This window comes from Mustela putorius, unplaced genomic scaffold (assembly GCF_011764305.1).
Source record: "Mustela putorius furo isolate JIRA1106 unplaced genomic scaffold, ASM1176430v1.1 tig00000174_pilon_pilon_pilon, whole genome shotgun sequence".
In the NCBI taxonomy this organism is placed as follows: Eukaryota; Metazoa; Chordata; class Mammalia; order Carnivora; family Mustelidae; genus Mustela; species Mustela putorius.
Genome location: NW_025421304.1, coordinates 42,755,511 through 42,774,547, shown reverse-complemented (window position 1 = coordinate 42,774,547; position 19,037 = coordinate 42,755,511). Strand labels below are relative to the sequence as shown.

Sequence of the window (19,037 nt, the reverse complement as noted above, 5' to 3'; positions counted from 1 at the left end):
ACCAGGCCTGGAAGCTGGGAACTGCCGGAGGTGCTGGGCCCCCCTCCCTGGGGGAGCCGGTGTCCCTGAGGCCCTGTCCCGTGTCACTCACTGCTGCGCTCTGTCCACAGTGCTGCTCACGGCCGTGAACTGCTACAGCGTGAAGGCCGCCACCCGGGTCCAGGACGCCTTCGCCGCGGCCAAGCTCCTGGCGCTGGCCTTGATCATTCTGCTCGGCTTCATCCAGATCGGGAAGGGTGAGTGCAAGCCCGGGGTCGCCGGCCCCGAGTGCCCCTGCCCAGAAGGTTCAGCACTCGGCACACACGGTTTCACTAGAGCCGGTCACGCTGTCCAGCGACAGGCCCTGACGTCCTTACGGAGACTGGACAGCGAGTTAAATCCTGAGTGATGGGGAGAAACAGACCCACCCTGGCCCCTCCGAACCCCACTCCTACCCACCTGCGAGGGCGACTTTAGGATGGGGAACTCGGGGCTGCGCCTGGCACCCGGAGGGCGAGGAGGGTGGAACCGTCACAGAGTCTCACGCGGGGCCACGTCCCACGTGCACGCTCGATGCGGGGGGGCTGTCTGCCAGGGAGGATGGAGGACCTCCCCCAGCCCCAGCACCATGCCTGCTGACCCTTCCCGCTGCGGGCTACCACTGTCTGACCCTCTAGGTCACCCACGCCTTGGTGCTTGGTGGCAGTGTGTCCTCTCCGTGCTGGGGAGGGAAGTCCGCAGTTTCCCCGGTGGGGGTGGTCTCCAGCTGGTCTCCCAGACCAGCGCTCCCGCAGGTGGTCCTTCAGAGAGGGTCACCACGGGGATGCACAGCCACGTGCACACAGAGGACCCACGGAGGCCCAGCCGGTGCCCCACAGCCTCTGTGGTGGCCTTGCTCCACGTCCGAGCACTCTCCAAGCCCTGGGGTGCGGGAAGGCAGCACCCATGCCTCCGGCTTAGCGGGGTGCTGGTCGCCTGCTTCACCGAGTCTCGGGGTCAGTGCGAGAGCCCGGGCTAGGGCCGGGTCTGTGCCGCCCATGGTCGCGGGCCGGCCCAGGGCTGCCTCTCGTGCGCAGGCTTCTTGGGCCTCTGTGGACGTCTTCCCCCGACCCCCAACTCCTCACGTGTAGGTTAGCTAGGAGTCGAGTGAGTAGAAACCCCGGAACGGCCCCGCGTCGGCCGTGTCCCCCAGGCTCCTGCCCGTGATACCCAGAAGCGCGTTCTTGTCGTTCTCGGAGCCCTGCTCCCTTCCTGTGGCGGCCACGCAGGGCACCCCACTTTACAGGAACCCAGCGTCCACAGACCATGGCCCATGCACGGGGAAGGCTCGCGATTCGGGAGAATTGGGTGCCCGTGGGCCATCTCTGAGGCCAGAGAGAAGCCCACGCGCTGGTCTGCGTTGGCCTAGTAACACGGCAGGGAGGGTCGGGTAATTGAGGCAGACCATCTTTAGCGGACACGGCTGGGCTGTGAGGGCTTCTCACGTGGCCCCTGCCCCTCTGGAGAACCCAGCACCCCCGAGCTACGATCACCACCTGATTTCCAGACCCCTTTCTGGGGCAGGTGGGTCACTGCTTCGGGGGCCAGACCTCCTCCTGGGAGCCTGTCCCCAACCACCCAGGAGATCCTTAGTACCCCCCGGCCTCAGGGGCGCCGACCAGGCAGCGCTGGGGGGTGGGATTGGCCCCCAATTGGGGCCGCTGCTGCTCCGGTGCTCCCACCGTACCCCAGGACTCCAGGGTCCAGCATCTTGCAGGTAGGACTGTATCTTCTCCCTTATTCCTTGAGTTCTGAGGACCTGGCCGGCGCTTCCCTGTGCAGCATCGTGAGACAGTCAGGCTGGGCAGGACCCCGCGGGCCAGGCTCTGTGCGGCCGGGAGACATTCGATAGATCTGCTCCGGAGGGGATTCTGTTCCGGAGGGGATTCGCTTGGCTGGTCTGATTAGCCACAGACAGATGAGGAATGTGGAGGGGCTGACCTGACTTTTGTAAAAACACAATTCAGTCCGAAAAGCTTTTGTTCCGGCTGGAATACCTAATGTGTTTATGATGTTGATGCCGTTGAAAACACCCCTCCCCCCACCCGGCCCCTTAAGCAGTTCCTTTCTGAACTCCGGATACAGTGCGGCGTCTGCAGAATTCTGCCTCCTGGTTTTCTCCAAGAGCTCTGTGTGTTCCCAGATGAATGCCTTCCCTTCTGGGGGACACATGGTTGTAAAGTGGACCCCCTTCTCCAGCGGAGTCTGTGGTCTGACTCTTCTTCCCTCGGGCATCCTGCCCGTCTCCCTGGGTCCTCTTGCTGATGGCTGGCGGGAGGGCCCGGATCCCTGGGACAGGGGCTCGGCTGGACGGCTTGACTGTCCCCGGCTGGGTAGCGTCACAGCACAGACCCCACATGCCTTGCTGCCCTGGGCTCTGCGTGCCAGTGTTCTGCCCCAGCCCACCGAGAGCTGCAGAGGGGGTCTGAGTCCAGCTGGCCTGTGGTCAGCCCCAGGCCTCAGCTGGTCTCATTCCCTTGAGGCCCATGAGCCGTCTGCCCTTGCTTTTCCCGCTGCCCTTCACTGGAAATCTGAGGCCCCGAGTGTGACTCGGTGCGGAGCCCTGACAAGGACTTGGCCCTGCTGGCCGGGGCTCAGCTCTGGGTGGGGACACCAGACAGTGCAGAAACAGGAGAATTACGGACAGGCAGATGGGGCGCCAGCCCAGACCGGGACTGAGGGCGGGGTGGGGAGTGCTGGATGAAGGCACAGAGCTAGGGGGACAAAGGGGCCACTCTGCGTGGCCCCAGGCTGGGATCTTGGTGTGGGAGCGGCTCAGCTGCCCTGCGGCTGGGGGTGGGAGGCCGCCCGCGGTGTCGGGCATGCCAGCCTGGCGCCATGCGAGGTGTCTGGATTCGCTCCCAGAATTTTCAGGAGGCGAGACGGAGCTCAGGTCAGCGTTTCAGACCCGGGGGCTCCCGTACGAAGCAGGGCAGGCGTCCGACAGGCAGGCAGGCGGGGTGGGCGGAGGGCACTTCGAGGGCCCTACTGGCCCGCTGCCTCTACCTGCCTTTGTCCTTCCGTGTGTCGCCCCACAGAGACCATGCCCCGAGGTCGGGCCATTCCCAAAGCCAAGGAGGCGTTTCTCAGACCAGAGGTGGGAGTGGGGTGCTGAAGGCACGTCCCTCTGCCCAGGTCCCTCCCAGAGGACGCACAAAGGGACCTTGTGGTTCTGCTCGGGCTGCGGCATCGGTGGGAGAGAGGTTTCAGTGCGGACCGCCCCTCCTACAGATAAACCGGGCCTGCGGAGCGCTGTCCGCCTCCCACGCCGCGTCCGAGCACGATGTCCTCTGCTGAGGGAGGTCGTGGCAGGCAGAGTCTCCGTGCGCCAAGCAGTCCTGCCCCCTACGCCCGAGCCCTGCAGCAGCTCGCTCGGGTTCACCCGGCTGCCGGGACGTTGGCCCCCAAACGCTGGGGGACATGGGTGTGGTCTGCACGGCGGGCGGAGGCTCCCCAACCCGGCCTTGATTATCTCGCCCGCCCGGGCACTGTCCCAGCATGATAGGGGCATCTTGAGCGGGGGACGTGTGGGAGACGGCGAGGCAGGAAGGGCCCTTGCAGCGAGCAGCACCGAGTGGGCCGAGCAGCACCGAGTGGGCCGTTGCTTCTCTGTGCTCCTGGGCCCGGCCTCCCCCGACAGAGACTTCAGGGCCCATTTCCCCAGGGCCGGGTCCTGCCAGGGCCGCAGGGCCCAGCAGCAGGGGACCGTGCAAGGCTGGGGTTCGGTTCTCTGCTCGGGGCAGCTGGGTCCCAGGACCAGGGAGGGGTCGGGCAGGGCACTGGGCGGTGTCCGGAGCATCAGGTCACAGGGCTACGGAGGGATGACTTGTCGTGAAGAGGCCATCGGGACCGGCTTGGTAGTTCTCCCCTGTGGTCATTCTTGATAATTTTTTTAGATTTGTTTGAGGGAGGAAATGTGTGGGAGAGGGGCAGAGGGCGACTTCCCAGCAGATTCCCCCAAGCGTGGTGCCTGTTGTCTGGCCCTGTGCCGTGACCCTGAGATCAGGATCTGAGCCGAAAGCACGAGTCTGATACTCAACCCACTGAGCCCCCCCCGGCGCCCCATTCTTTGGTCACTTTTACTGGAGGCCTTTCCCCCTGAACTGAGTCAGCGTCCGGAATCGGGACAGACTGGCCATCACGTGCTTGGCTCGTGCCCTCCAGCCTGAAAGCCAGGTCGGGGCTCTCCCGCCGCAGCCCTCTACCCGCCCGTGCCCTGGGCCGTGGCAGCCCTGGAGGCCTAGGCTGGGCACACTGGTTTCTCAGAGGTCTCTCGCAGCATGCTCAGTGGGGAGAGGCCCCTTTGTAACTGGGATTTGAGGTTCGAAGCAGATCTTGAGGCCAAGGAGCCCATCCCTCTGAGGGTCTAAAGAGGGTCCCAGGGACAGACGCTGGCCAGGTGAAGAAGCACCAACCAGCCTCCCAAACCCGGATTCTTGCCGCAGCACCGTTCCCAGACACCAGGCAGAGACAGGACAGCACCGCATGCCAGACACGTCCCTCCGGGGTGGGGACATGGGAGAGAGGAGCCCGAGAGCCGGCTGCAGAAAGCCTCCACTCCTGCGTGCTGGGCTCTGGCTGGAGTCAGAGACCCATCACGGTGCTTTCTGCCCAAGCCCGAAGGGCACCAGTCACACACAGCCCACTTGCCAGGCGGGACCGCGCTGAGGCCCCACGGCCCCACACGGGGCAGCCCGTCTTACAGAGCAGAAACCTGAGGCCGAACACCATTTACTTGACCGGTGATGGCAAAGGCGGGACCCAAGGCCACAGCTTGTCCCAGCCACGCCCGTGAGGCACAGAGTGGAGACCAGGCATCTGACCTAGACAGAGTGAGGCCCATCGGTCTGTCTGCAGACAGTGTCCTGTTGTCCCCTCATGGTTCTGGGGATCGGAAGTCCAAACACAAGGCCGTACTCTCTCTGAAATTTGTTTGGGGAGGGGGGGTCCCTCCTTGTCTGTGGCACTCGGCCATCTCGGTCTCATCCCTGCCCCATTCCTGTGTCTCTGTGTCTTCCAAGGACACTGGGGAGGCTTCAGGGCCTGCCCTCATCCGTGATCTCCTCTGGTCCTCATCTTCAGTCCGTCTTCAAACCAGGTCACGTTCGGACGTGCCGGGTTAACGGTTCTTGGGGGACCCTGTTCACATCTCGTGACGTCAGTGACCGCCCCGCAGAGCCCCGGAGGGATCAAGTGGGAAAAGAAGCAGAAGCTTCCGGCATGGTGGAAGTTTCCCAGTTTGGGGCTGGCTTTCTCACAGTGTCCCCATCCCAGGAGGGGTGCCCCAGGGCTGCTCTCCCTGTGGGAAAGCATGGCGAAGGGGTGGGGCCATCCTGAGGTTCTGGGATTCTCTGCCGCTGCCCCCAACTGCCCATCTCCAGATTGCGGCATAGACAGGCTCCCGGTGCCCTGGAGAAGCCACGGTGAGCGTCTGACCAGACCTTCCCCCCTCGCAGAGGCCAGGTCTCAGGGGACGCAGGCACTGTGGGTAGCCCTGGTCCTCCTAGCACAGCAGTTGGAGGGCACATTCCCCCAGTGTGAGGAAGGACCACGTCTGCCCGCACGTGCACAGAGCTGCTGCTTCCTGTGGCTGTGTCTGTGGGACACGGAGCTTTGGGCTTTCCCAGACAGCTGCTCCCTGAGGCCTTGAGCTTTCCCACCCCCATTACCCCGGTCTGCAAGGGGGATCGGGTAGCTTGGCACATGGTGGCCCTGGAGGACCATCATCATTCGTCTGTGTCTGAGGACCCCCCTCCGTCTGGGGGCCCGGCACAGTCCGCGCATCTGCGCTAGCAGTGGGAGCGGCGCCCGCGGGCAAGCATTGGTCACCCATCTCGTGGGCACAGTCGCCCTGTGTCACTGCTGTCTGGGGGAGCTGTGCTCGCATCCGAGCCTGCTGACTGGTGCTGCCTGCTCCCCTACCAGACAGCCCGCACCGGCCCTGACCAGCCTGCGTCTCCAGACACTGCCTCACGTGCCCGCTGCTGCTGGTGGTGGTGGGGGTGGTGCTGAGACCACACGGGGTCCCCATGTCTCTTCCACGCCGCACCCTCGCTCACCCCTGCTGCGGCCGTGCGCAGCTGCTAACACACATCCTGACACGGCGGAGTGGCCGCCTCACCCGCCTCTGGCTGGAGCCGGTGGAGACATGCAGGCAGGCCCTCCTGCCAGCTCGCCAGGCCTCCCCGAAGACCCCCTGCTGTTCAGGCTCCAGCCCCAGCAGGACCCCAGGATGGCAAGGGCAGGCGTGGCCACTGTCCCCGAGCGGCCACCCCAGCCACGGGGCACGTGGAACCACAGACCCAGTGCCTGCTCCTTGGTGCCCGCCAAGAAGGAGGGGGCAGCGTGCTTGGCCAGCGTTGGGTCAGGAGCCTGGAGTAGTTGCGGGTTTCCCTTCTGGGCTGGCGTCCAGCGCAGTCGGAGTCTGAACAAAGCCGGGAGCCCTGCCGGGGGTGCATGCACAGCGCCCACTCAGGACAGGTCCCTGTCAGGCCCCTTCCTCTGTACCCGATGTGCAGTGGGACACACTGCATCTAGAGAGGGTGGCAGGGGGCGTGACAGCCCCGAGGAACTCGGCCAAGGGTGGGTTGGCGGCCAGGAGCAGGAGCCGAATACTTGGCAGAGCTTTGCCAGCTGCCCCCAAATCCTCTGCACCAGGAAAGAAGCCGGATCTGGGGACACTGAAGGATCCGGGTGTGCAGTCCCTCTGTGAGCCTGATGTCTGCTCTCCTCCGAGGGACCCTAGACACTTCACAGGCAGGAAGTGAGGTCTCAGATGGCCAAGGGCGGTCGTAGCAGATGGCCCCCCACACTTGTCCTAGGAGGAAAAATCTTTGTGGGCTGTTAGAGGGGGGCTGGCCGAGGTCCCCAGTGAGACTGTCATCTGTGTTTGGTCAGAGCAGTAGCATCTCCTCGGACTCGCAGACTCTGCAAAATCAGGCTATAGATCCCAGAAAAAACTGTCGTATGTCAGGAAGTCCCAGTCGCTGCGTGACCGTCTCGGGGAGACGACAGTGTGTCCATGTGCCACCTTGGAGCTGGTGACCACAGCGGGAGTGGCACATGAGGAGGACGTCACGGCTGCGCGGACTTTGAGGGCTGAAAGCACCTGGTTCTCACCTGCAGACCATAGGCCGCAGGTCCCACCTTGAACTTTGTCCCCGTCCCCGTCCGTAATTTGAACCACACGTGACACACGTGCGTATGTTCTAGTAGGAAGAGGGGCAGGTTCGTGAGACAGTCTTGGGTTCCAGACGCTGTGCACCACATGTGGGGGGTCCTTCTGCAAAGCCTCCCGTGCTCCAGAAGCGGCTCTGGGGACCTGCGGCCCTCGCAAGCTCCTTCGGAGGGAGGGTGGTCTCAGCGGGCTCCCCCAGGCTCTTAGGGGCACCTCCAGGAGGTGTCGGGTGGTGTGGACTGCACACGCGGTCCCCAGAAGGGAGTTCCCCATCATGGTCCTAGATCCCACTGTGGGGATCCAGGGGCAGGTGGCCTGAGCCTTTGTGACCCCGGCTGCCAGCCAGCAGAAGCACGTGGACAAGGCCGTGGGGTGTGGTGGAGCTCTGCAGACGTGGGGTGTGTGGCAGAGCCTTTCTGTGGGCGCCGCCAGGAGGGAGCCGCGGGGGGCTCCGGGCACTCTCCTGGGTGCTGTTGAATGAAAGGTGTGCCGTCCGGAGCCTGCTCTCGGCACGGCCCCCGCCCACCCAGCCTGCTGCCCACCCTGTGACCAGGCAGTCCTCGGACCTGCAAGGGCCTCCGAGACCGGTTACGCGCGGGCAGGGGGTGAGGGGGTGGCCGCCCTGGGGCCAAGCAGTCTATCTCGAGACCTCGGCCAGGTCCCCCCCCACACCTGTGGGGTCAGCGAACAAGGCTGAGGGCGGAGTCCGGAACACAGAAGAGGGGGAGCTGCTCTGAAGTGCTTCTCCCGGTGGGGTGACAGGGTGTGACAGCAGCTCCCTTCCTCAGTCCCCTCCACGAGCCCCCTCCCCTGCTGTCATTGTGACCTGTTCCTGGGGTGACTGAGGCCCCTGGTGGGGAGTGGGGGAGACCTTGGGCTCCTGGGCGGTCTGCAGATCCTGGCTTTGGGCTGGGGCCACATCCCTGCCTCACCCCGCGGTGCCTGGCCCGTGGCTTCTTAGCTGGCAGCAACATGGGCCTTCATAGGCAGAGCCATAAGGACTCTGAGAAACGTCCCCAAACAAACGAGCTGTCCACACCCGCCCAAGAGTGCAGTCCCGCCCCCAGCTGTGTGTGCCTTGCAGGTGGCCTCGGCTGGGTGGGCGGAGTGACTGGCCATGTCCTGTGTCCCCAGAGCCGGGGCTTTGGGAGCACTGGAGAAGCATGGGGCTCATGGGCAGGCTGGTCCCTTGTTACGGGGCAGGTGGTTCTGGGCCGGAGCATACTAGGCTGAGCGTCAGAAAGAGCCTGATAGCCAGGGTCCCCCCCCAAGACCCCCATTCCCCTTCATGTGTGCCGCTGTGGGTGGTGGACCCAAACCCCTGTGGAGAAAGGGTCGTCGCAGTTGTATTTGAGGGGGAAGTGTGAGACGGGACCATCCTGGTTTGGGATGGGCCCTAAATCCAGTGACATGCGTCCCAGTAAGATAGAGGGGAGACCCAGCAGAGAAGCCACAGGAGGACGGGGGCAGACACTGGGGTGGTGTGACTGCACATCAGGACCCCCTGGGCCACTCCCGGTGGAAACGGTCTGCAGAGAGGTGGACGGAGCCCCGCCGGGCCCTGCTGTCGTCTGTCTGGGCGGACACCAAGGCCGCGATGCCCCCAGGGACGGCTGTCCGGGAGGGGCCGGCCCTCAGAGCCCCATCACGTACTGTCACCATCTCTGGGGTGGGCAGGTTCCAGGGACACATCGGAGTCACCCGTGAGAAGTTTCCTGCGGATGCTTGGCCACCAGGTCCCGCTGTGAACACTGTCCCACCGCGAGGAACCTGGCTCTAGGGTCAACAGCCTGAGATCCTCGGTGCCAAGACTGCAGCCCAGGTGTCCCTGACCTGGGACTTGTGTCACGGGCTCCGTGGGGGTGTCCTCCGAGATGACCTGGGCTGACCAGCCCCCCTTCTGCCCCAGTGAACCGCAGGTGGGCGCACATGTGCCTCCGCTCGTGGGCGTCCGGCCCCTCAGCGCCTAGTCCGGGGCTCAGAGTGACGACGGTCTGTAGCACTGCCTCCCGCTCGAGGGGCGTCTTGGAGGCCCGTCCCCCGGTCCCCTGTACCTGCTTGCTCCTAGCCGGGGCGTGAGCGCGGGAGCACTGGCGAGGCTGTTCAGCAGGTGCATCCAGTTTGCTGCCATGGAAAGCCTTCACCCAGGGTTTCTGTTTGTGACTGAATTCCGCTCCGGGAACATTCCGGAAGTTGCGGTGTGACCTCCTTGCAGTGCTCTCTAACCCGGCATTCCTGTCTGTCTGTCCGGCCTCTGCCAGGTGACGTGTCCAATCTGGATCCCAAGTTCTCGTTTGAGGGCACCAAGCTGGACGTGGGCAACATCGTGCTGGCGTTGTACAGCGGCCTCTTTGCCTACGGGGGATGGTAGGTTCTAGAATGTCAGGGTCTCTGGGCTTGGGACACACGGGCTGGGTGGGCCCCCAGGTGTCCAGAAATCAGGTTTCTTGGCCGCCCACGGGCAGTTCTGGGGAATGCAGCCAAGGCTGTGGAGCTGCTGCTGGCCCCGCGCGCCCCGGAGAGGCACCGACGTGCGTCCGCGCAGCTCTGGGCACTGCTCACAGCGAGCCTGCTTCCTGTAGGCGGCCTCTGCTGACCCATGTGGAGCACTCGGGCGCCAGGCGCTGGGCTTGGTCGTCTTGACCGCTCCCCACCAGGAGCGAGGTACCTGCCTGCAGCTCTGGCCGATGCCTTCTGTCCCCTTGGGTCCCCAGCCGTGGCCTCTACTCTTGGGGCAGGCTGTCCTGAGCCACATGAGTGGCGGCGGTGGGTGGGCAGGCACAGAAGGTGCCGGAAAAGGTCAGGTAGCAGCCAGGGAGGCCTTGGAACCAGCTCAATGTGGCAGCACTTTCCCTGCAGACACGGAAGCCCATGGGGGGCAGCACTTCAGGTGGCCGCTGAGTCGGCCCATGCGTGCTCGGAGTGGACGGGAAGAGCTGCGCACGCAGCGGGGTCTGTGTGGGGCGAGGTGCACGGGGTGTCCCCCCTGCCTCAGAGACGGTGCTCGCTGCCCGGGGCGGGGCAACAGACTGCACTGGAGGACAGGCCCTGGGGGTGGGCAGTGCTGACTTCCCTCGGGACCCGGGGCCCCTGCGGCTCACCAGGGGGGCCCCGTACATGGCTTGGGGATCCCCACTGCACGGGTCCGGAACAGCCTGGAGTGGCTCCCTTGGGGTCGGTGTTGTTTTCCCTAAGCGTTGTGTGAGGGACGGGTGCTGAAATTCTGCTCTCAATTCTAGGAATTACTTGAATTTTGTCACGGAGGAGATGATCAATCCCTACAGGTACAAGCACGCGCAGACTTGTGTTGCTGTAACGTGAGAGGGGAGGGAGCCTGGTTATGTCTCAGAGCCAGCCCCTGGCCGGCCTTGGAGGGGCAGGAGGGTCGCTGGGGCGGGGTACCGTCCTCACGGTGGCCGTGTGACCTGGAACCGGGCTCCCCCACGGGCCCAGGGCTGGAGCGGCGCAATCCCTGGCCCAGGTTCACACCGCCACCCGCCTGCCAGTTTCCAGCCCCTTCCACGTGCTGGCGGCCACCTTCCCCGTACAGTGAGGTTCGGGACCCGGTCCAGCCTGTGCCAGGCCGCCCTTGGATGATGTCTGCCTCCCCTTCCTTGCAGGAACCTGCCCTTGGCCATCATCATCTCCCTCCCCATCGTCACCCTGGTGTACGTGCTGACGAACCTGGCCTACTTCACCACGCTGTCCACAGAGCAGATGCTGACGTCGGAGGCCGTGGCCGTGGTAAGATGCCATCTAAGCAGACCAGGCCCCTGCAAACCGCACCCTCCTCGGGAGGGTTGAGTGACGCTTTGCCACCCCCCGGAAAGAGTGGGTGCTGGCCCTCAACCCTGGGTCCCCCTGAGACTTGGGGTCTGCCACACGCCAGGGCCCAGCCTCCCCCAGGCCAGGTGTGGGTCTGGGCGTGGGGGAGGGGTGAGTCCCCCGTGAGTGACGCCTGCAGCCCTGAGCACAGAGCGGAGCTGCTGGGAGCCTGAGCCTCCTGCACGGGATGTGGCATTCCCAGGCCCAGCAGAGGTGGCCCCTAGACCCGGTGGACTGAGCTGTGGCAACACACAACCCCTTCTTCTGAATAAACACCCAGTTCTGCTCTTGGGCAGCGGGACGGCGCTGGGGCCCAGCCAGAGACAGCCGCGCTCCTTTCCCTGAGCGGATGTGCTGATGTGGGGACACCGTGCTCAGGGACCCCCGGTGTCCTGCGGGGGGGACAGGTACCTGAGGGTACAGATGAGGACTGAGGCGCAGCACCCCGTGCTGTCCCTGGGGCTGTCCCCAAGGTCCAGACCCCAGGAGGCCACTCCGAGTGCAGACCTCTCACAATGAGCCCGTGGGAAGCTGTGCAGGCAGAAGTGTGCCGGGCCTGGCTGTGAGGACGGCCGCGTGGCCTGTTGTCCGGCGGAGAGCTGGGGGCGCTGGGCTGGGGCCCTGGGGCTGAGGGGCTCACACTCCCCGTCTGCCTAGGACTTCGGGACCTACCACCTGGGCGTCATGTCCTGGATCATCCCGGTCTTCGTGGGCCTGTCCTGCTTCGGCTCCGTCAACGGGTCCCTCTTCACGTCCTCTCGGTGAGCCCCCACCCGGGCTGCCGCGTCCCCCCACCCGGACCCGCCGCGTCCCCCGGGCCCTGGGGCGCAGGGGAGGCCACCGCACACCACCTTCTGATGTGCGCTCCGAGTCTCGTCCTGGCACGTTGGCGGGGTACAGAAACAAGGGAGCCACGCACCCCCTCTTCCCGCGGCCCCCAGCTAGAGGGGACCCAACCGTGTCCTTCTGGACTCCTCCTTGTGTTCATTTCGAAGCCCTGGCCAGCTGAGCCCCTCGAGGATGCCGGGAAGCCCCGCAGGGAGCCTGGTGCTTGGGCCTGGGCCCTCTCCACTCCCTGCCCTGCCCGGGGGGGTGAGGGGAAGGAGCTGAGCGCCTGCTCCTACATCCACAGGCTGTTCTTCGTGGGGGCCAGGGAGGGCCACCTGCCCTCCGTCCTCTCCATGATCCACCCCCAGCTCCTGACGCCCATGCCGTCCCTCGTCTTCACGGTAAGCGGGCCGCGCCGTCCGCGCCCTGTCCTCCGTCCGTCTGTCCGGCTTCGCGTGCTGTCCGCAGGCTGCACGCTGGCTGACGCGGAGACACGAATAATTAGCACGAGTGCTCCCTCACGTCACGCTTCGTACATTTTTCTTTTTGAGTTTTTAGTTCCAAAAATTACACATAGTAGTTGTGAACCGGAAGGTGTGGGAACGGTGTGGAAGTGTGTGGGCGGGGGTGTCGGAGCCGGCTGTGCGCGGGCTGCTCCCGGGAGTCCCGTGCGGTGTCCGTGGGGAGGGGGTGTCCGCGGGCGGCCCGCGCGCTCCGCGTGTGCTCGTGTCCCAGCCCGGCCTTGCTCTGCTCGCAGTGCATCATGACGCTGCTGTACGCCTTCTCCAGAGACATCTTCTCCGTCATCAACTTCTTCAGCTTCTTCAACTGGCTCTGCGTGGCCCTGGCCATCGCCGGGATGCTGTGGCTCCGCTACCGGAAGCCTGAGCTGGAGCGGCCCATCAAGGTGAGCGGCCCTCCGGCCGGGGCTCCACAGCCACGTGGCTCTGGTGGCTCTGTGCCTAGTGGCCCGTGGCCGGGCAGGTCGCCGTCCCCCGCCTTCCCTCCACCAACCAGGGGTGAGGGCACTCTCCGGAATCCCGCGAGGCCTGCATCAGATCTCTGCACGTGCTTCCGAGCTAGACAGGGAGCTAGTTCACGTCGTGGCCGTAATCGGGAACCCTGGGGCCGACTGCGCGCTTCCTGGTGCAGTGGTTCGCCACTGAACAAATCAGACCGCACGTGCCCTAGAGCTACTGTCCCAGGGAGGGCAGAGCGATAAGTGAAACCCCCACCTGGCATGTGGGGGGTGCCGAGCGCCGCAGGGCAGGGGCAGGTGAGGCCCCAACCAGCCTGGGAAGACGGACCCCAGCGCGGCAGGGGGAGACCAGCTGGGGTATGGGTGGAGGCGCCTGCCCTGGCCGTGGCCGTCCCAGGAGGAAGCAGGGTGCTGGTCCTTGTCTGCTCAGGCCTCGGGTACAGCCTCCCAAGGGCGACCCTGTCTCTCCCAGGAGGGCAGCCATGAAGGCCCCGTGAGCACGTCAGCCATGGCCCCAACCCTCTTGTTGTGGCCATTGGGCAGCCGCCAGCCGGCAGCTCCTGTCCCTCGTCCAGCTCGTGCTGGTGCACGGTCCTCGCAGTGGGCACCTGTCCATGAGCCTCCTCTCTGGCAGAGAGCCTAGCGGGGCCTGGGACGGGCTCTTCTGGGGGGACACAGGCAACCTCAGTGCCCGGGATCAGCTCGGCCCTCGCTTGTGGTGGGGGGCGCTGCCCCACTGGGGCCAGGTGGCCAGGGCGGCATGACCCGTGGGCCGAGTGGGACCCTTGCTTGTCCCTCATGCTCTAGAGTTTCTTCCAGTGTGTAGACGCTGATGTGTAGACAGCCTGCCAGAGGCTCGGGGACCAGACGCGGGGTGGGAGTCCCAGAGCGGCTGCCAGCTGTGGGCGTGGCCGCAGCTCTGTGGCCTTGAACGTGTGTGTGGGCCGCGCGCCAGTGGGGCACAGACCACAGCCCACCTGCCCACAAAGGGCTCTCTGAGGAGGCGGGTACTGCTATGGGATTTGTGGGCGGCCACGGTCTTCCCAGAAGCGCCGGGCCCCTCCCTTGGGTGACCGCGGGTCAGGGGCTGAGCCAGGCCTCCACCCTGTGATGGAACCAGGAGGCTGACCTTCCCTGACCTCGGGAAGCCTCAAGGGCATGACCTGGCTGTGTCTGCGCTCTGTGCTCGGAGCAGCTCCTGCGTGGCCCCACGCTGAGGCCGGGTGGAGCCCCCCGTTGCCGACTCAGAACCGTGCGGGTCGGAGCCCGTGGAGGCTAAGGCCAGAACAGGCCCCAGAGGCCAGAGCTGCTCTGAGCTCGGCCACGACCCAGCGACGCAGGAGTGGCTCAGAGTGGCTGGGAGCGGGGGATGCAGGGGGTACTCGGGGGTGGGGCTCCCAAGGGAAAAGACGCCTCCGGCGAGGGTGTGCGTTCGGCAGGGTGGACGGGCAGGCAGTGGGGGGTGTGGGGTGGGAGGCGGGGGCGCAGCGGCTGGCGTCAGTGCCTGCTCCATCCCCATCCAGGTGAACCTGGCCCTCCCGGTGTTCTTCATCCTGGCCTGCCTCTTCCTGATCGCGGTCTCCTTCTGGAAGACCCCCGTGGAGTGTGGCATCGGCTTCACCATAATCCTCAGCGGCCTGCCCGTCTACTTCTTCGGGGTCTGGTGGAAAAACAAGCCCAAGTGGCTTCTCCATGGCATCTGTGAGTATCTCTGTCTACACTCCAGCGCCCCAGGGCCAGCCTCAGCTCCCCCAGCCCCCCACCCCAGACCCCAGAGCAGGGCCGTCTGCAGCTCTGGTCTAACACCCCCCCCATCCGGGAGCAGAGGAGCTCCCACGGGCCCAGGGCCCAGGGTCAGCCAGGGGCGGTGACAGGTGTGTGAGGCCCTGGCTTTGGGGCCAGCAGTGAGGCGTTCACGGAGCTTTGGGGAGCGATGGCGTGTTTGGCGGTGGCGTCTTGCCCACGAGTCTCGGGGATAAGACGCTCAGCTCGGCACCTGCTAATCCCAGAACAAGGGATTCCCGAGGACCAAGCCGCATTGGCCCAGTCCTGAAATCCCACCGTCTGTCGCCAGCTTAAGCACAGCCGGCTGACCTAGAAAGGCAGAGAAGGACAGTGTTGGACCCCGGGATGCCGTCCTGGGCTCCCTTCCAAGCTCAGGCCTGTGACGGGCCTCAGGGAAGTCCGGGCGTCCGCAGGCCTGCGCCCTCGCCACCCAGTGCCAGGTTCTGCTTGCTGTCCGGCACTGGCCTGCTGGTCGTTTGGTGAAGCTTTGCTTCCAGCCCAGCCCATTGGCTCCCTGTCAGTCATCTTCCAGAACACGCCACCCCGGGGGCCTGAAGCAGGAGCTCCTCCATCCGGAAATGAGTGCTTGCAGAGGCCATCGGCAGCGGGTGTTGGCCGGGCCCCTGTACAGGCCGGCCTGCGAGTGGCGATCACCTCGAGGAGGCCATGCCCACCCCCTCCACCCCATTGTGGCTCCGAGGAGCCCCGGGCTCGGACCTGGGCTGAGGCTGAGGCGCCTCTCACCTGGCGGGCGTGCGGGCTGGAGCCCCACAGCGGGGAGACCCGCGGGCCCCGGGCAGCTCTGCGCGCATCAGGAGGTTCCGGAAGGAACTCTGGGTCTCCGGCTGCTCGTGCAGCTGTGGGAGCTGTGGCCACGGGGCACAGGGCACGGGGTGAGCTGCAGCCCCTGCCGCCCGCGCCCGTGGTGTCCCCGAGCTAACTCACGTGTCCCCCACGCCCCTCGCAGTTTCCACGACAGTCCTCTGCCAGAAGCTCATGCAGGTGGTGCCCCAGGAGACGTAAGCCAGAAGGACCAAGAAGCTGCCGGAAAGAAAACGCACGAAGATGGTGTTGGAACATGTCACCCCCTTGACAAGCGACTCCGGTCCCGTCATCCAGGCAGCTCAGCGGAGCGCCCTGCGCCCGCCCTCCACCGGGTCGGGGGCTGGGGCCCTAGTGCAGACTGGTACGACCTTAGTCCCAGAAAGCGAACTTCTGTCTTCACTTCCACGAGTGTAGCGCCAAGAGGAGGCCGGGCCCCGAGCTACCACAGGCTGTTCGTCCGCTGGGGCTCCTCCTTCCAGCCTTTGTTTATCTGTGTTATTTTTTTAACTTAAATTTGGGGTCAGGTTGACACCACTAAGATGATTATTTTCTAAAGAAATGAGGGGGAATCGTGAGAGTTTTGCCCTCTGCCCCCTGCAGCTTGACTTGCCTGCAAGGGCCCCGGGCGTGTGGTGGGGTGCGGTGCCCGGCCCCGCACAGGCTTCCAGGAAGGGGGGATCCTGAGTCCCCAGCACTCCAGGCCCAGGAGCAGAGCCACCGAGACTCCGGCCTCACTGTGCGGACCTCCGAGTTGCACTGGCAGACAGACGGCAGCCCAGACCGACCGCACACTTGGCTTTCTTTTGTTGTTGTTGTAGATGTAGTGACTTTAGCAAAAACTAATCTTGGGACTTAGTCTCTTTGCCTTAAAGATCCAAGGGTGGATCCCTCCCCGACCCCCGGAAGAGAAGAGAGAAGGTCACTAGAACAGCTGCTTTCCGAGAGTAACCCCAGCCCCGGCTCAGCGGAAGGCAGGTTCCTGCACCTGGTGTCTGCTGCTGGCGGGGGGGCCCCCGGGCAGAGGTGCCCCCCCCCGGGACGGCAGAACAGGGCCAGCATCTGGGCTAGACCCAGTCACCGGGACAGCCTGGTCTTCCGGCTCTGTACGTCCTGCCCTGGACGCCCATGTGAGCGGAGGCACAACGCGGGATGACGCTGGGCTGTTCCATGTCCGGTACCGGGACTGAACGAGAGGTTTTCCGGGCAAAGACTCTCTCTGGAAATCTAGAAGCGGCCTGGCAGGAATGGCAGATGCCGTGATGGGGAATGCTGAAGGGCTCCCTAGCCGAATAGGCCCTCGAGACAGTCTCCTCCCAGGGCCTGAAGAACCAGCCCCAGGAAGGCACCTGCAGCTGGCTGGGGCTCCTGGCGCGGGAGCCCCCCACTCCCCCCTGCATGGCCCTTCCCAGGCCAGACTCCATTGCTGCGAAGCTGGGGCTGCCCTGCCTCCTTGGGCTTTTGTCTTTGTGGTCCCCGTGGTGCTTTCCCAGGGGCGGCTGCTGGGGCCAGTGCGGGCTGTAGCCCAAGATGCCGCGTCAGCCCCCAAGGGCCGCGTGAGCTTGGCGTGGTCAGCCTGCCGCCATCCGTCTGGGCTCCAGGACCCAGAGCAGCCTGAGCCACCTGGGAGGCTAAGTCGGCCTGTTGTCCACCTGTCCTGCTTTGTGCCCGAGCACAGTGCTGGCTCTGGGCGGGGTGTGGGGAGCCCACAGGAGCCTTCCTGGGGTGGCCTGCAGGTGGGTGTGGGGAATCGGGGCATGGTTGCCCCTGCCCCCGGGGGGCCTGCCTGCCCTCAGACGCCAGGTGGTGCTTCCACGGCAGCCTTGGGCCGAGGCAGAAACTCCTGTCCCTCTGCTGACAGCGTCCCGGGCACGTGCATCTGTCCAGCTTTGTTTTTTTTTTTTCCTTGTAAAGCACACCCTGCCGTAAGCAGCAAGTGTGTGTTCATGGACCTGCTGTTTTCTCCTGTCCTAACGTGTCACTAACTTAAAGGATGCTGTGGCACCTCGTGTATCTCTCTTAGGGGCTGAGGACCACCCCTGCCGCACGGTGTTCCCACTGCCCTGGCGGCCACGTCAGCCCAGTTGGGGCGCCTGCTGCGGATCGGCGTGTGTGGCTAACGTCTCTCTTCCTGTCAGTGGCTAACCTTTTGCACTTGGTGGGGAGTTCTGGGGATTTTGTGTGTGGGGTTTTTCGTTGGTTTTTAAAGAAAAACGGTCAGAATCTTAAGTACTGCTTATGGTCTCCTGTGTCCTTTGTTTGGCGCCAGACCCTGGGTGCGGGGATGACCCTGGTGTTGTCCCCACAGGGGTGGCCAATCGGGCACCTGTTGGCACACCTCGTTCGTTCGCAGATGTGACCACAGTGGCCGCAGCCCCCTGGCTTGGAATGGGCGGTGAAGGCCCGGGAGGAGGCCGGGGGGCACTGAGCCGGAGTTCGGAGGGGCGGTTGCAGTCGAAATGCGGGAGAGTATGGCCTCCGGCCTGCAGGCGGCTGTGGCTACTGCCATTCCAGCACCGAGAGGGCAGGCGAGTCTCTAGCTTGGGGCCAGGAGGGAGGCCGAGCCCTGGAGCAGAGCAGGACTGAGGGCCGCGGCTCTCTCCACGGACCCACGGACCACACGCTGCGTTCTGAGCATCCGCGTCGGAACAGGGCCTGGAGGACAGGCAGAGAAGGGTCTGCCAGGGTCAAAAGGGCTTCGTGGGGAGGCCACGCCAGAACTTTGGGACTGCAGGTCTGGGTGTCCAGTGAAGGGATTCTGCCCCGTTCCTCAGACGGGCTCGGCGAGGGGAGTGCGACCCGATCCAACCGGAGATCACCAGGGCCTCCTGACCCCGTGTGGGCAGGGCTGCCCAGAGCTGCTGACCCTGCAGACGCCCCCCATCTGCTCCAGGGAGCCCCGCTAAACTCAACTCCTGATGTGTCCAGGAGTGCACAGAAATCCTACATCCCTTGCCAGGGGAGCAGGTGGGAAACCTGTGGCTCTGGCCCCAGCCCGGGGACAGCTGTCCTTCCACTGAAGGATGGTTCGCAAGCCGGCCCACCACAATGGACCCCGCTTTTCTCTGAGGGGTGGGGGCAGGGAGACCAGAGGGGAACGGATGGAGCAGGGAGAGAGGGCCGCGGGGCGGGGGGTGCTACTAGGTATCCCCTCCTCGCTGGCCCCCAATTCCTAGGAAATCCTCTCCAGGTGCTTGTATGGAGACTAGCGAGGGGGTGAGGGGGTCAGACGGGCCTCAGCGAGATGTTTACCCATGCCTGCGGAATTGGCCGCAACCACCGTGGATGTCGGGTTTCCGCAGCCTGCGGAATTGGCCGCAACCACCGTGGATGTCGGGTTTCCGCAGGCTGCGGAAATAGGGGTCCGACGAGGGAAATGGGGATTCTGAGCCAAGTTGGAGGAGATGGGGTGACCTCAGGGCCAGGTGTGAGAGCTTGGGAGCCTTGGGGTGTCCCCAGGACCCCAGGGAGGGAGTGTGTGCGTCCAGACAAGACCCTTTCTGAGTCCCAAATACAGGACCCTTCTGTGGGCTCCAGAGTCCCGCAAATCCTTGCCCCGCCCCACAACACCCCCAAGGAACAGCCTCCAGAGACAGTGAGAGT

At 64.9% G+C, this 19,037-nt stretch overlaps 1 protein-coding gene across 1 annotated transcript in view; it reads left to right on the top strand.

Annotated features, from left to right (window-relative positions):
* Positions 1–17,663, top strand: part of SLC7A5 (solute carrier family 7 member 5) — a 30,999-nt gene extending 13,336 nt beyond the window's left edge. The window contains exons 2-10 of the mRNA XM_045076412.1: positions 111–236; positions 9,457–9,562; positions 10,435–10,479; positions 10,816–10,939; positions 11,678–11,781; positions 12,153–12,249; positions 12,606–12,755; positions 14,351–14,528; positions 15,580–17,663. Coding sequence (XP_044932347.1) covers positions 111–236; positions 9,457–9,562; positions 10,435–10,479; positions 10,816–10,939; positions 11,678–11,781; positions 12,153–12,249; positions 12,606–12,755; positions 14,351–14,528; positions 15,580–15,635 — 986 coding nt within the window. The 3' untranslated portion in view covers positions 15,636–17,663. The remainder of the gene's footprint in view (positions 1–110; positions 237–9,456; positions 9,563–10,434; positions 10,480–10,815; positions 10,940–11,677; positions 11,782–12,152; positions 12,250–12,605; positions 12,756–14,350; positions 14,529–15,579) is intronic.
* Positions 17,664–19,037: the final 1,374 nt, after the last annotated feature.